Genomic DNA, 15673 nt, shown 5'->3' with positions numbered 1-15673 from the left:
TGAATTAGTTTCCTGTGCTCTGATAGGTGGGGTAATTTCATGTGTTACAATAAGGAAACCAAATGGACCCTTTCAATTAAAAAAAACCTATATGATTGTAAAATCCAGAGGAAAACCCCAGGTGGGGCCTATCTGAACAAAGGATGAAGTTTCCAAGGTATGCACATAGAATGGCCGAGGGGAAGTAATGACTCTGTGAGTCAGGACCCAAGACCCACACAAGAGCTCTATGGGTTTGAGAGGCCCTGGGTAGAAGGCGAAGGGGTTTACAAACCTGTTTTAGGGAAGACGGACCATCACTTTTCCAGTGATAGAAGGAAGATCTTTGTGGAAAGGTCAAAGTGAGAAGTGGAAAGTCCAAAAGGAAGATAAGAAAGTAATAATAAAGACTAACTAGCAGCAAAGCCTCTCTGTGATTTACATTCAAGACCTCATTTATTTTTCACAACAAAGCAGTAAAGAGGCTACTACCAGTCACATTTCATAGCCAAGAAGACTGAGACTGGGGGACACTCAACTTGCCCAGGGTCTCCAGCGGCTCAAGCCAGGATTTGACCTTGGACTGACTCCCAGTTCCAAACCTGCGCTACTTCCCCCTCATCACATGTCCTTGCTTGGGTGGACCTTCTCCGACCTGACAACAAGTTTTCACTTTGTCACTTTTAACTTCTCCAGGCTCCCAGGGCACAGCTGGCCTCCAAGAGAGGGAGTGGGGGGCATGCACAGAGGGGGCTGCCTCTCTCCTGAGCTCAAATGCTATAGACTCAGAGGCACATAAATGCCCCAACATTGAGCAGAGGGTTTTCAGGGCCTGATCAGATCAGAACAAGAAGCCAGGATTTTGGGGCAGGATTATATATGTGAAACCTGTCTCTGCCTGAGCACTGGGTTTGGAAATATCCACGTGGAATTCACATGCCTTTCACACTTTTTCCTGTGACTTTTCCCCGAACTTAAGAGTACCATCCATTTTCAGGAGTTCCCGTTGTGTCTCAGTGGTTAATGAATCCGACTAGGAACCATAAGGTTGTGGGTTCAATCCCTAGCCTTGCTCAGTGGGTTAAGGATCCGGTTTTGCCGTGAGCTGTGGTGTAGGTTGCAGACGCGGCTAGGACCCCGAGTTGCTGTGGCTCTGGAGTAGGCCGGTGGTTATGGCTCTGATTCAACCCCTAGCCTGTGGGAGGGGCCCAAGAAATGGCAAAAAGAAAAAAAAAAAAAAAAAAAAAAAAAAAAAAAAAAAAGAGTACCATCCATTTTCAGGAATAGTGGACCAAGGTAATAGAAACATTCTAGGCTAGGACAACTGGGATTGGATTAGAATAATCTAAAAATAGGAGCTATGTAGTTTCACTGGCTTCTAGCAGGATCCGTGGAGTGGTACTGGATGAACAATTTGGGGGGAAGGGGACAGGCGAAATACAGGTCCCTCTGCTCTCTCTGGCTAAGGACTGTCTCTTGCAGCCCTGCCAAACCGGGCACAGCATCTGGCACATGGCTGCCTAGGAAAATGGTTGTTGAACTGAGCTGACTCTTCACCTATGGACATCTGTAATGTGTCAGGGAAGGTGTCTTTTGCCATGTTTGTGGCTGGGCTGTCTTCGGGGGGTTTCCTCAGGGCTTTACAGTCACTGGCTCTCAGGAGTGCATTTGTAGTCATTCTCATCAGTGGAAATGCCCACCTGTCAGCAGAAGTTATCTGGAACCAACGAGAGCACTGCCCCTGTCTGTGGTGTTATTTCTCTCTAGTCAGTTCCCCTTTCTGCATTTGCGATCTAGCCTCAGCCCTGACATTATTTCTTTCTCTACAAGGAGTGTTAGGAGGCATGGGGAGCTCTCAAAGGCTCCCCTTTCTTTATTCTTAATACTGTGCTTCTGTGTTCCTTGGGAATGCCACTGGGCTTACGCCTCTGGTCTCTGGGAGCTGCAGTGGATGGGCATTTGTAACAGGTATGTTCTTAAGAAGCTCGTGTGTCTGGAGGAGCGTGGCATGGGATCAAGCCACGTCTGGGGCAGATGTTCAGAGGCGGGGCTGATGGCCAGAAAGGGAGTGGGCAAGAAGGGGTGTGGAGGACCTACTTAAAATCTTTGACCATCAGGCTTGATTCGTAGACTGGCTATGTCGGAGGTAGGGCATTACCAGAATGTGTCTCTTCAAGGCAGATCCCTTTGTCTGCTCTGGTGAGATAAGAGGCACAGCAAGCAGGAAATAGAAAGCAGCACTTACCAAACAACTGGTGGCTGTTTTTGGTGCTGGAGTGCTGGGGGGGCTCCATGGAGCTCTGCTCCAGGGTTAACTGTTCAAGTATGCCGGCCCCCGTGCCAGTGAAAACTCCAGGGCATTGGGGCAAAACTTACAGCCTCTACAGTGTCCTCTGCTTTCTTTTTTGGCCATTCCTTCTCTGTCCAGAAACCTCTGCCCATTTCTTCTTCCCATTTAAGTGCCCCATCCCAATATTGGCCACTCCTGGCACAGAGACCAATAGCTTATTTGGAAAAGTCCTAGGTCAAAAAAGAGCCCAGGCAGTGGTTTATCGTGTTCTGTATACCATGAACATATTTGCATTTGCAAATAGGCTTAAAATAGTGCCTCCACTATTAGTTATTTAAGGCTCTGGAGAGCAGGTGAAAATAATTTTTGGCAAAGGGAACTTCCCACCCCTCTCATATTGTAATAACTGAGGAGTGATCTGTGTCTCTGACATGACACCTCAATCTTGGGATTTAGGCTCTGCACTGAAATGAGTCTAATTATGTGCATAAGTTCACAGTTTTTTATTATATCTTCTGTTTGCTGCTACAGATGCTAAATCTATTTACATGGCCTATCCTGTGTATAATGGAAGCTTTTCTAAGTCTCTGTTCATTGGTGTGTTCTAAATATATTTACTGAGTGCTTACTATGTCCCAGGTACTGATTTTTTTTAACAGGGAGCATGTAAGACATAGTCCCTGTCCTCTTGAAGCTTCTAGCCTAGTGGGAAAACAGTACAAATTAAATAGTCACTCTGAAAATGACTATATAGCAATGGTGTTTGAAGAGAAGAAATGGTTCTTTGTGATTGTGCTCACTGTTCAATAACTATGTCTTTGAGCTTGATATTTTGGTTACTCTAATATCCCTGGACAGAAGATGTCCCCTCCTGGTGGAGGTGAAGGTTGGACTTCACTGAGTTGAGGCTAGGGTGAGAGGGGAAAGAACATGAAAGGTGAAAAGGTGAGCCAAGCTAGATTCTTTAGGAGAAAATCAAAGTGCAAATATCATGTTTCAAAAATCAGAGAGAGGTAGGAGTTGAGTTTAGAGGTCTCTGGGCCAGGAGATTGAAGCTGTGAAAACATAAAACTAGAGCAAACATGTCTGAAATAAGCAAGGAGAGTGGTGGGGAGGCTCCTGGAGTCATTCAGAGTCTAGGCAAGTGTGGATGCTTCACCTCTCATGATTAGACAGATAAGGGTCTTTTGGAGGGCAGGAAAGAGGGATGGAGCCCTAGGTTGAGCATGTGACCCTTTACTGGACCCTTTCCCTCATCTCTAATCTAATGCAGAGACTCTGAGCTGCACATCAGAGTACATTTAGGCTGAGGTTTGGTAGAGAGAAGCCATTTTGACATGTGTAGAAGAAGAAAATTGTGTCCAGCACTTTCCATCTCCCTGTCCAGAGAAGAAATGTCCATTCCCTCCTTTCATGAATATGATTTGTTTCTGAGTTCCACTTCTTATTTAGATAAATTAACACGAACTTAACTCTTGCTACCTAAAAACCAAAGACATTTGTCCTTTCCAGCTAGCATTTGCATTTTAACAGGGGTTTTCAAAATGCCTTTACCCAAGGAATGAGTAATTTGGGAATTCCAAGCACCAGAGGAGGGCGAGGATATGGAATGGGGAGGAGGGGACGTCCCTCAAATTGTGTCCTTGAAACACTGGTTTTCTCTCTTTGACCATGATTCTGGTTCTGAGAGAATAGGAAGGGGCTCCCTTTCGGGGGCCAGGATTGCTATGGCTGCCTTTTGGTAAGTTCTATGGGTCTTATTCACGGCAGGCAGAGCCCTGGACTGGATGTGTACACACCCAGAGAGAGGAATTTGTAAAACTTTGCATGATTGCATGATGCTTACCCGTAGGAACTTTTTGGCAAAAGGGGGAAAAATAGTTTCCAAAACTGCTGATAATTTGAAAACACAATTCTCCTTGACTCAGAAAGGTCTGATTCTAGATATGACTAGGAAAACTGGTCATGTGTCTTACCCATACACTTGCTATTGGGAAACTGGAAAAGCTAATTGCCATTGCCATGTTATGCTTCTTCTTCCAGGCACATGAGGGGAGCAGTAATTTTAATTTTAATACTTTAGTTACTGACAGTATTTGGGGAGTGCACAAAAGCACCCCCTGCTCCTTATGAATCCACATAGATATTTATTCTTTGGGCCTATGAATCTTTGGTGCTGCTCCCCTCATGTCTCTGTGGAAACACTGTGCTCCCAAAGGGGCAGGAAAAAGGACAGCTAATGAAAGGAGGGCACTTATGAGGTAAGAAACTTCTCTACCCACGGGAGCCCAAAGGGATTTTCTCCAAGAAGAGACTGAAAGCTAAGTCAGACATACGATCCAGCTTATACCAGAAGGAGACGTGGCTGGCAGGGGTGTTCAAGGATAGCAGAGCTCAAGTTGGGTGACATGTATCTGTCCCAATCTCCTGTGTCCACCAGACACCAGTAAGTATTCATGTTTTCATCAAGGCATCATTCATGCCCATCCCTTTCATCATGCCTACTGCCCCTGTGCTGGTTCAGCCTCTTCATCTCAGGTCTATGAGTCTTAAATACTGACTTTCTTGATCACCCTGATACCAGCCCCTACCTACTTCCTCAGGCCCCTGACAGACTTATTTTCTTTAAACTTTCATCCCATGATTTTTCTGCTCCCACACTATTAATCTCAAACTCTCAATTTTCTATCAAATCAAATATAAACTTTTTATCTGACTTTCTAGGCCTTGTTAAGCTATCCTACTCTACTTGCAGAAACTCATTTCCCATTAAGTGTCCAGAATAAACCTCTCTTCTAGTCCAACCAGCTTTTCTTACCATCCTATAAAAAGGTCACAGTCATTCTCTCATTTCTAAGTGTCATTACAGGAAGTTGCCAAAGACCATCATACCAGTAAGAAACATTGACTTCAATCTGGAGTTCCCGTCATGGCTCAGTGGTTAATGAACCTGACTAGTATCCAAGAGGATGCGGGTTCAATCCCTGGCCTCACTCAGTGGGTTAAGGATCTGGCATTGCCATAAGCTGTGATGTAGGTAGCAGATGCTGCTCAGATCTGGCATTGCTGTGGCCATGGCACAGGCTGGCAGCTGCAGCTCTGACTGGACTCCTGGCCTGAGAACTGCCATATGTCATGAGTGCAGCCCTAAAAAGACAAAAACAAAAAACAAAAAACAAAAAAACCCACAAAAACTTTCAATCAAACATTTCAAAATGGCTTGGCAGTAGTTCTTTGAGACACATAAACTGGATGCCTAAGACACAGGGTGGTACCTCTTTAGGATTCAGTTTAAAGGGCTGTCCTGGGAAGAACTGTTGGAAACTTGAAAAGCCTTTCAAGGATAGTGGCGGATGGCCACCACATCAAGCTCTGGACAATCAACAATTGTTGTTACGAAGAGAAGACAGAAATTCTCTGAGAAGGACTCTGTTAGGCAGTGGCCTAGGCTGACAACTCTTTGGAGTGAGAGTATCAGAATGAGTGGGCTTAGGTGGAGCACTGAGTACAGCCTCATCTGCTCTAACAGAACTCGACTTTCCTACAAGCTCTAACATGCCCAGCCTACCTTGTTCCTGTCATCAGAGTACAGCTCTGCGAACAAATTTGACCTACATTTAGGTCCCAGGTCAGATATCACCACCTTTGCACCTCCCTCCTCCTGTTCTCCATCTCTTCTGAAGCCCTGGACCACTTGTCAGCTCAGCAGATCCTCCACAGATACTGGAATCCTCTAAATGTATCATACTCTATCCTGTGCTAAACATGAGAGGAACAGACTGAGGGGGGTGGGGGCAGGGAAAGGAGGTGTGTCTAAATTTTCTCCTTTGTTTTTCCTCTTTCCCAGAATGTAATGGGAAGCTCTGAGATAAAAGGTTATGGAGTGCAACCACCCACCCAATTCAAGAATCTCTCCTAAAATACCTTCTTTGCATTCTTACCCCTCTTTTGTGTGAGCAGTTCTGGTGATGAGGAGCTCATTACCTCACAGGGAAGACTTATTTTGGGGCATAGCTCACTATTCAAAGTTCTTCATCATCTGAAGGTGAGATCTGGCTCCCTACAACTTTCAGTCATGGGATCTACTAGCCCTTTAACAATAGTGCATGTGTCTTCCCTTGGGAGGGCCCTTAAATATTTGCAGACAGCCATCAGGGACTTGCAGGCTTCTCTTCTTCAAGTTCATTACCTCCAGGCCTTTTAGCTGTTCCTCATTTGACACACTTTCACTATTCCCTAGTGAATCCCTTGATAAATTCTAATTTGCCATTGTCATTCAAGTATAACCAACGTCATTGAATGTGACACCACAATTGATGTGCTCTGATTAGCACAGAGCACAGTGACCACATTCTACACGAAGAGTAAATTAACATTTGCTTAGCCTTGCCACACTACTATTTATGTGATTTCTACATTGACTACGGATAAGCTATTTCTCTACTGTCTACTTATTCCACTTCACTTAAGCGCAGATCTTTACAATACTCTGAGATTTCTTTAAAATTTAATTTTACTGGAGTGTACTTGATTTACAATGATGTACTAGTTTCATGTAGAACAAAGTGAATCAAGTATACATATAAATATATGCATTCTTTTTTCCTCATATAGGTTATTACAAACTATTGAGTAGATTTTACTGTGCTATACAGCATGTTCTCAGTAATCATCCATTTTATACAGTAGCCTGTATGTATTACTCCCACCCTCCCAATTTTTCCCTCTCCCCAGTGGTTTCACCTATGGTAACCATGAGATTGGTTTTGAAATCTGTGAGTTTCTCTCTATTTTTTAAATCAGTTCTTATGCGTATGATACCCTGAGATTCCTCATGCTAGTACCAGACTCTATAGATATTAATTCAGGAGTTTATAGATATTAATTCAGGAGTTCCCGGCGTGGCTCAGTGGTTAACGAATCTGACTAGGAACCATGAGGTTTGCAGGTTCGATCCCTGACCTTGCTCAGTGGGTTAAGGATCCGGCGTTACTGTGAGCTGTGCTGTAGATCATAGATGTGGCTCATATCTGGTGTTGCTGTGGCTCTGGTGTAGGCCCCCTCCATATGCCGCAGGAGCATCCCTAGAAAAGGCAAAAAGACAAAAAAAAAAAAAATTAATTCAGCTGACCAACTGACCAATAGCCATCTGGCTCATTCTTGCACACAATTTTATGCACATCTGCACATCTGAAAGCAGAAGTATGATTTCTGTGCCTTCATTCATAGTTTTACTAAATATGTGAAAGTGAAAAGTAGAAAACAGAGCCCTACACCATCCACCACGGTATCAGTCTATTAAACAAAAAAGATTCCTGGCACTCAGTTGTTGAATGAATGAACCAATCAATCAATCAATACCTTGTCCTCATCCCCATATTTAACCCATCACCTTTTCCTATTGATTATAATGCTAAATACTACTCGAATATCTACTTTTGCCACCACCACCCTAGATCAAAAGGCCATCTTCTTTCACTTAAATGACTACAGTAGCCAACTGGTTGGTCTTCTGGCAGGTGTTTTGGTTTCCTACTATTCATTTGCTACATAGTTGCCAGGGTCATCTTCAAAATGCAAACTTTAGATTATGTCACTCTTCTGCTATGCAAGTTTCTCTCAGAAGACAGACCCAAATCCTTAACTAACCCACAAGATCAGCATGGTCTGGCCACTACCAACCTCTCTAGCCTTGTTCCCCACCTCTCTATTCATTTCAGCCACATCAGCCTTCTTTCATATGCCCTCAGTGCCTTTGTACACACTGTTCTCTTTGCCTCGCATCCTTCCAAGTCACCCCCAACCTTTCTCCTCTTTAGCACCTATTCAATCTGTTCTGCTTACCTATTGTTGCATCACAAATTTAACATCTTAAGACAATGAATATGGTAGTCAGAAATTTGAGCAGACTTCTGAGAGACTTTTCTGGTCCTCATGGCATCAACTGAGGTCACTTTATGGTATGAAACTGATGAATGGGCTAGTCTAGAGGTACCATATCCAATTCAGTAATCTCTAGCCACATGCAACTATTGATCACTTGAAATGTAGCTCATCTTAATTGAATATAAAGACATAAGATTTTGAAGATTTAGTACAGAAAAAAGAATGTAAAATATCTATTAATAATTTTTATGTTTATTACATGTTGAGATGATAATATTGGATTAAATAATGTATATTAAAATTAATTTCACCTATTTATTTTTAAATTTTTTATTGTGGCTACTAGACATTTTCAGATTATATAGGTGACTTGCATTACATTTATATTGGAAAGCGCTTATCTAGAGCAAGGGTCAGTATTTCTTTTTTCTATAAAAGGCCAGGTAGAAAATATTTTCAGCTTTGCAGGCCACATGATCCATGTCACAGTTACTCAATTCTACCATTGTAGCCATAGACAATAATTATATAAATGAGAATGGCTATAGTTCAATAAAACTTTATTTGTAAACATAGGTGGTAGCCTGATTTGATCTGCAGGCTACAGTTTTCTGACCTCTGACATAGAGGATCCAAGGTCATATTCGCATGTCCAGTGGCTTGGCAGAGATGGCTGGAAGGCTGTGCTCAGCTGGGACTGTTGATCCAAACACCTAAACATGTCCCCTCCAGCATGGTGGTCTCAGTAGTGGGACATCTTACATGGTGGCTCAGAGCGCCAGAAAGAGTATTCCAAGAACGACAGAAGCTGCAAAGCTTCCTTTGATCTAGCCTCAGAAGTTCCAAGTATCCCTCCCAGTGCATTCCATTGGTCAGACAAGTCTCTAAGGCCAGCCCAGACTTGAGGAGACTAGATTCTACCTCTTCATGACAGGAGTAGCAAAGACATGTCCATCTTTAATCTACCACATCATTCTTTTTTTTTTTTTTTTTTTTTTTTTTGGCTTTTTAGGGCCGCACCTGTGACACATGGAGGTTTCCAGACTAGGGGTCGAATCAGAGCTTTAGCTGCCAGCCTATGCCACAGCCACAGCAAGCCAGGTCTGAGCCACATCTGCCACCTACACCACAGCTCACGGCAACGCCAGATCCTTAACCCACTGAGCAAGGCCAGAGATCGAACCCGCAACCTCTTGGTTCCTAGTTGGATTCATTTCTGCTGCACCACAACGGGAACTCCCCACATCATTCTTCAAATCTCAGTGCAGAGCCTTCAAAGTACCACGAACCTCTCCCCTGTAGCACTTGTCATCACTGTAATTTTACATTTATTTGTATGATCCTTGCCTTGCTCCTCTACCAAACTCTAAGCAACCACAGGAAGAGGAGCTCTTTCTGGTTTTGCTCACTGTTATATTCCCAGCATGTAGTGAATTTACTCAGTGTCAGGCTTGTTCTAGAGGTTGCGGGGTAGTGTAAAGATGTGTAGGCCTTGTCCCTGACCCAGCACTAAAAAGGAGGACAGAGTGTCCACAAAGTAACTACCATTCAAGCTCCGGGCCAATGTAGAAGATGGTCTCAATGAATGACCTTCCAGCAAACCTATCAGCATTTTCCCTGGTTCCCTGATCACTTTTATTCTAGACAAAGTTGTGAAATAGGGAACTTCATTGTTTTGCTCCCCAACTTCTGCCTTGGAATCCTCTCACTTCCTGTGTCATCATATCTGTACTCTCCTCTCCCACCTCATGCCTGGCCACCACCATGCCACATCCCTGCATACTGCCTTTTCCCTGAACTAGATCCCACATCCTCCTTCAGACTGAAATGCAAAATGCTCTCCTTGACTCCCTCCTTTTCCTGCCCCAATCGCTGTAGTTCCCAAGCTTTTCTGGGTAAGGCTTAGCTGAAACACAGTCACCTGTGTCTGGAGGTCAACTCATTCCAAGAAGCTGATTACCTGTCCAGGGTTGGAGTGGAAAGGAGTGTTCTCTGCCTGACACATAACCGGTGCTCAGCAGTATTTGTGGAGTGAATGGCAGCTCAGGTCAGAAATTTCCCTGATGCAAAGGGACACTTATGGCACCCTCCTACCCCATCTCAGCCTGTCCCCTTGAGGGCCCCACTGTGATTCCAAGAACCACCATCCCACCTGGCCTGGGATATGCTGCTCCCCTGCTCCCCTGAGAGTGGATAGAATTGGGATCCTTTTCACTTGCTCCTATAGCACATCTGAAACCAGCTGGAAGTTTTAAAGGAACAACATTGGTACTAAAAAAGAACACAGTGAGGGATGGAGAGAAACTAAATTTTTGGTGGTGAGCATGCTGTAGCCTACACAGAAGTGGAAATATAATGTTGTACACATGAAACTCATACAATGTCTAAACTAATATTTCCTTTAAAAAAAACGAAAAAGAACGCAGCAGAGAGGCTGTGTGGGCTTAAATCTCAACACCGTCATTTACTAGCCAGGTGACTAGGAACACTCCTTAACCTCTCTGACATGCTGTTTCTTCATCTGGAACCTGGGGAGAAATAACCTCATCTTATCGTGAGGCCCAGTAATATAATCAGCCATTCAGCTGATGCTCATTCATGTTCTATGATGAGCCAGGCATGTAGAGTGAGAGAAAGCAGTGTCTGAGTGCTTTTCTTTGGTTTCTAGAGTGGACCTCCAGCTAAATGGAAGCTACTTGTTCAAGGTTTTTGACCAGTTTACCCACTTACAGCCCTTATTTTGCTCGTGGTTGACAGAAATCTCTCTCAGAGAATCCCCCCTGTAAATTCTTAGGTTCTTTCCTCTCCCATTCCCCTTTTTGCTCTCTCCCTCCAAAAGCAAGAGTTTCTACTTCTCAGGCTCTCTGGAGAAAGCAATGACTCGTGGTTGTGGTTAAGAGTTCATTGCTCAGGGAGCAGGGACATTTCTGCTCTGCTTCAGAGCCAACGCCATTGAAGAAGAGCAGCTTCCTGATTCAACCCTCCAACCTCACATACTCTTCATGACTAGGGGCAAGAGAAAATTTTCACATAGGGCATTTATACCTTATAAAAGAGTCTCATTTATAAGCCAATCTCAAGTGTTTTAGCTCTATATTTGAATAGGGTTTCTGACAAACTAAGCATCTAAATTATTGGCCAGGATGGTGTGGCAGTCTCCAAATTAATGTTGGTGAAGTTTACTAAGGAATGTCACTGCTGGGCCAGGATTTTCTGGATGAACATGATTGCTGTCCCCAAATCCTTGAAGAGCTTTGACAGACATGTGTTAGGCTTACTCTGTGTAGTTCGAGAAAACAGCACCACCATCAATGAGAGGAAGTTAGGGAGAGGCAGTTTCTCACTCAGGGGAAGAGAGTTTCCAAATAGAAATGTCAAACGTGGTATGGACGACTTCCTTCTGTGTGAATATAGGGACCATCTATCCAAGATTTCTCAAGGCTGTATCGTTTTCATGTAATTGTTTGAATTAAATTTATAGCAAAATATAATTTTGAATTTGTGTCCCTGTACAATACATCACCCCAGGGGGGAAAATATCTTTAATGAGGTCAAGCATACTGATGTTTGGTTTTCAAACAATGGAAGAATTCTACATTAGGTGGGAGTTTAGACTCAAAGGGTTCCCAGTCCTCAGATTCTATAATAAATAGGATGCTGGTAGTGACTCAGTATGAGGAAGTGCACAGTGCTAACAGCTTTGACCAAACAGATAAGGTGAGAGCTCTGAGACCTAAGGAAATCACTGGAAGGGAGGCAGAGAAATTGGGAGAGAGTATGATGTTCACAGATTGAACTCCTACTGTGTGCTTCAATAACTGAATATATTCTCAGCTCGTTGTCACAAAGCACTAACTAGTTACTAATTAGCACTAACTTTTAAATGTAAAAGAGCTTCTACAAATCAATAAGAAAAAGGCTAAGACCCAAATTAACAGTACACAAACAAAATAGACATGGAACCGGAAGTATTATCTCTTATGTACTTGAAAAGATGTTCATGCTCAAAATAAAAGAAATCCATTTTAAAATTACAGTGAGAACTACCTCATACCCATTAAGATGAGTACTAAAGGAAAAAATACAAAAAATAACAGGTGTTGGCAAGGATGTGGCGAACTGGAACTCTTGTGCACAGTTAATGGGAATATAAAATGGTGCGGCTGCTATAAGAAACAATACGGCAGTTCCCCAAAAAATTAAAAATAGAATTACCATGTGATCTAGTAATTCCACTTTTGAGTATATACCCAAAAGAAATGAAAGCAAGGTCTCACAGAGATACCTACACACCCATGATCATAGCACTGTTCACAACAGCCAGAAGGGGAAGCAACTCAAATGTCCATCAACAGTTGAACAGATAAATACAATGTGGTGCATACATACAATGGAATGTTATTCAGCCTTAGAAAGGAAGGAAATTCTGACACATGCAACAACATGGTTAAACTTTGAATACACTATGCTAAGGGAAATAAGCCAGACACAAAATGACAAATACTATTTGATTCCACTTATATGAGGTAATGAGAGAATTTAAATTCATGGAGGCAGAAGACAGAATAATAATTTCCAGAGATGGGGGGGGGTGAGTGAGAATGTGGAGTTAGAATTTAATGGATGTGGAGTTTCAGTTTTGCAAGATAAAAAGAGTTCTGGAGATGGGTGGTGGTGATGGTTGCAGACCAATGTAAACATATTTAATACCACCACGCACTTAAAAATGAAGTAAGATGGTAAGTTTTATATTATGTGCATTTCATGGCAACAAAAAGGAACTTTTAGGAATTACAATGAGATGTCATTTTAACCTTCCCCATTGGTAAAGATCTCAAATTAGAAATCTTTGATGGTAAAAGCTAACATGAATATAAGCACACTCATGTTTTATTGGTGGAAGAATAAACATCAAATTTTTGGGGAGAATACTTTTTCAGTATCCATGAAGATTAAAATTGCAATTACCCTTTGAACTTTGGTCAAGCAATTCTGCTTCTAGGAAGATAGCTTATTCCCACATATGTGATTTGACATATGATCAAGGGTTTTTATGGCAGCAGAAGATTGGAAAAACCTAAATGTCCATTGATAGGTGGTGGTAAAATACATTAGTATTAACTGATAGAACACACCATAATAATATGCAACTGTGAGAAGGAGGATATTCAATACGTGCTGATAGAGAACAATCCCCCAGGGAGTGTTTAGTGTGTGAAACTGTGTTATAGCATGCTAACATTTGTGTTTTAAAATAAAATGAAAAAAGAATATGGATCTCTGTTTTCATTTTGCTTTGCCTAAACTAACTGCAAGTAGAGGCAAGAAACTGTTAAGCTGTCACTCCAGTTATTTCTATGGGGGAAAACCAGACTGCTAGGGGCCAGGACTGGAAGGGAACTGCTTTCTATTTATCATCTTTACAGTTTAAATTTAGTACCAGAAGTTTCTGCTGTGGCACAGCGGGTTAAAGATTGGTGTTATCTCTGTAGCAGCGCAGGTCTGATCCCTGGCCTGGCACAGTGGATTATGGACCCAGCATTGCCACAGCTGTAGTGGAGGTCACAGTTGAGGCTTAGAGTTGATCCCTAGCCTGGGGAACTTCCCTGTGCCATGAGTGCAGCCGAAAAGATAATTACTTAATGAATTAATTAATTTAGTACCATATGCAGGTATGACTTATTCAAAAAATTTAGGTAAAAAAAAAAAGATGTTAGAATCTAGAAGGTAAGAAACATAAAGAAACACTTTTAGCCCAAAGGCCTGTGCTTTGTGCTATGGGAATAGAGAGGAAGAGGGTCTAGCATAGCCCTCAGTTATCAGAGATGACTTTTAGACAAATCACCCCAAGGAAAAAATTTCTGCTATTGGGTCAGGTCAGGAATAGCTGTGCCTCTTCCCCTGAGGACTGTTTTGTTGTTGTTGTTGTTTGTTTGTTTGTTTGCTTGTTTAAGGGCTGAACCCACAGCATATGGAGGTACCCAGGCTAGGGGTCCAATCGGAGCTGTAGCTGCTGGCCTAGACCACAGCCACAGCAACTCAGGATCGGAGCCACATCTGCAACCTATACCACAGTTCACAGCAATGCCAGATCCTTAACCCACTGAGTGAGGCCAGGGATTGAACCCACGACTTCATGGTTCCTAGTCGGATTTGTTTCCACTGCACCACCACGGGAACTCCCAGGACTGGTTTGTTTTTAATCTCATGCCAGATCTATAAATTAACTCACCCATCAGCTTTTCCTTTTCACTCTGTTAAAAAGCTACAAGCCAAACTTGTGATCCACATTGAGCAAGGTGGGTAGATTTCTGTGGCAAATATTTAGCACCGGCCTTGCACTAGGCTCTGTTTTGTGTCCCTTCATTTGGTTTGTAATGTTGATCATCTTTCCTATTCTGTGCTTCTCCGTAAGGCACTCTATGGCCTTTTTGGTCTAAGTCAGAGTAAGTGGATGAATGAAGAAAGATGGAGGGCAAGAGAAGAAAGAGAGGATGGAGGTTACAAAGCAATGCCCATCATTTTCCTTGGCTCCATCACATGGATTAAGTGAACCATCTGGTGCAGTGGTTCTCCAAGTGGGGTCTTGGGCCAGTGCCATCATTATCCCCTGTGAGTTTGTCAGACATGAGTTTTACTGACGCTACGAAATCGGAATTCTGTGGACAAGGCCCAGGAAATTGCTTTCACATGCCTTCCCAAGATGATTTTTGAGCACATTAGTTTGAAAATTTCAGGAATGTCAAAAAAAAAGTTTATTTCTATGCATAAATACTACAGGTTGGCTCTGTAGTTCAGGGGTTAGAGTACCAGTCTTGAAAACACAAATATTTTCAGTGTGGCCCCCACCCCTTGCTCATTGACTAGTTAAGATAAATAATGCTACAAACTGCAGTAAATAACCCATCAAAGTTTATAAGCTTAACACAATAAAAGTTTTTTTTTTTTTTTTGTGGGGCGGTGTCAAGAGCTGCTTTATTAATTTCTTCAGCAAACTAGCTTTGCCATCTTCTAAGCCCCTGGACCCCTCCTCTGGGTCTGTTGCACCCAAGAAAGCAGGGAGAGGAGGCAAGAGGGAGGAGGCCTTAGCCTGGGATCTGGAAATAACACCCATCATCTCTGCTCACAATCTGACTGGCCAAAACTCAGTCACATGGCCCACCAAACTTCCAGCAGGGTGGGGGTAGTTCTAGGAAGTAGGGCGTGTCTGTGGGGCCAGAAGGAAAAGAAAATGGGTTTGGTGAGTACAGAGTACGATCTCTGCCACACCCGTGGACCTCAGTGAATTTGAGACTCCATTTGTCCTATTTTGGTTTCGGTTTCATTTCCTAATCAAGGTTTTCTTTTTTTACCTCCAGCACTATGGGACTGAGAAACATTCTCGTTGGGATGGTCCTCCTGCTCTCTGGTAAGCACTCTTTGGCTTTGTAAAATCCTAGAATCCTCCCACTGTCTCCCGACCAGCCTGACTTGCAAGCTGGGGGCTTGAGACTTGGTGGGTTTTACTCGTTTTCCTCC

At 42.9% G+C, this 15673-nt stretch overlaps 1 protein-coding gene across 8 annotated transcripts in view; it reads left to right on the top strand.

Annotated features, from left to right (window-relative positions):
• Window positions 1-15673, top strand: part of CD86 (CD86 molecule) — a 76735-nt gene that overhangs the window by 24049 nt on the left and 37013 nt on the right. For 3 of the 8 annotated variants that reach the window (XM_005654045.3, XM_005654040.3, XM_005654043.3), the window contains exon 2: window positions 15514-15563. In XM_005654045.3, the coding sequence (XP_005654102.1) occupies window positions 15514-15563 (50 nt within the window). 8 annotated transcript variants of the gene reach the window in all.

This window comes from Sus scrofa, chromosome 13, assembly GCF_000003025.6.
Source record: "Sus scrofa isolate TJ Tabasco breed Duroc chromosome 13, Sscrofa11.1, whole genome shotgun sequence".
NCBI classification, from domain to species: domain Eukaryota; kingdom Metazoa; phylum Chordata; class Mammalia; order Artiodactyla; family Suidae; genus Sus; species Sus scrofa.
The sequence above is the reverse complement of the archived record's forward strand: the minus strand, read 5'-3'. Positions and strand labels throughout refer to the sequence as shown.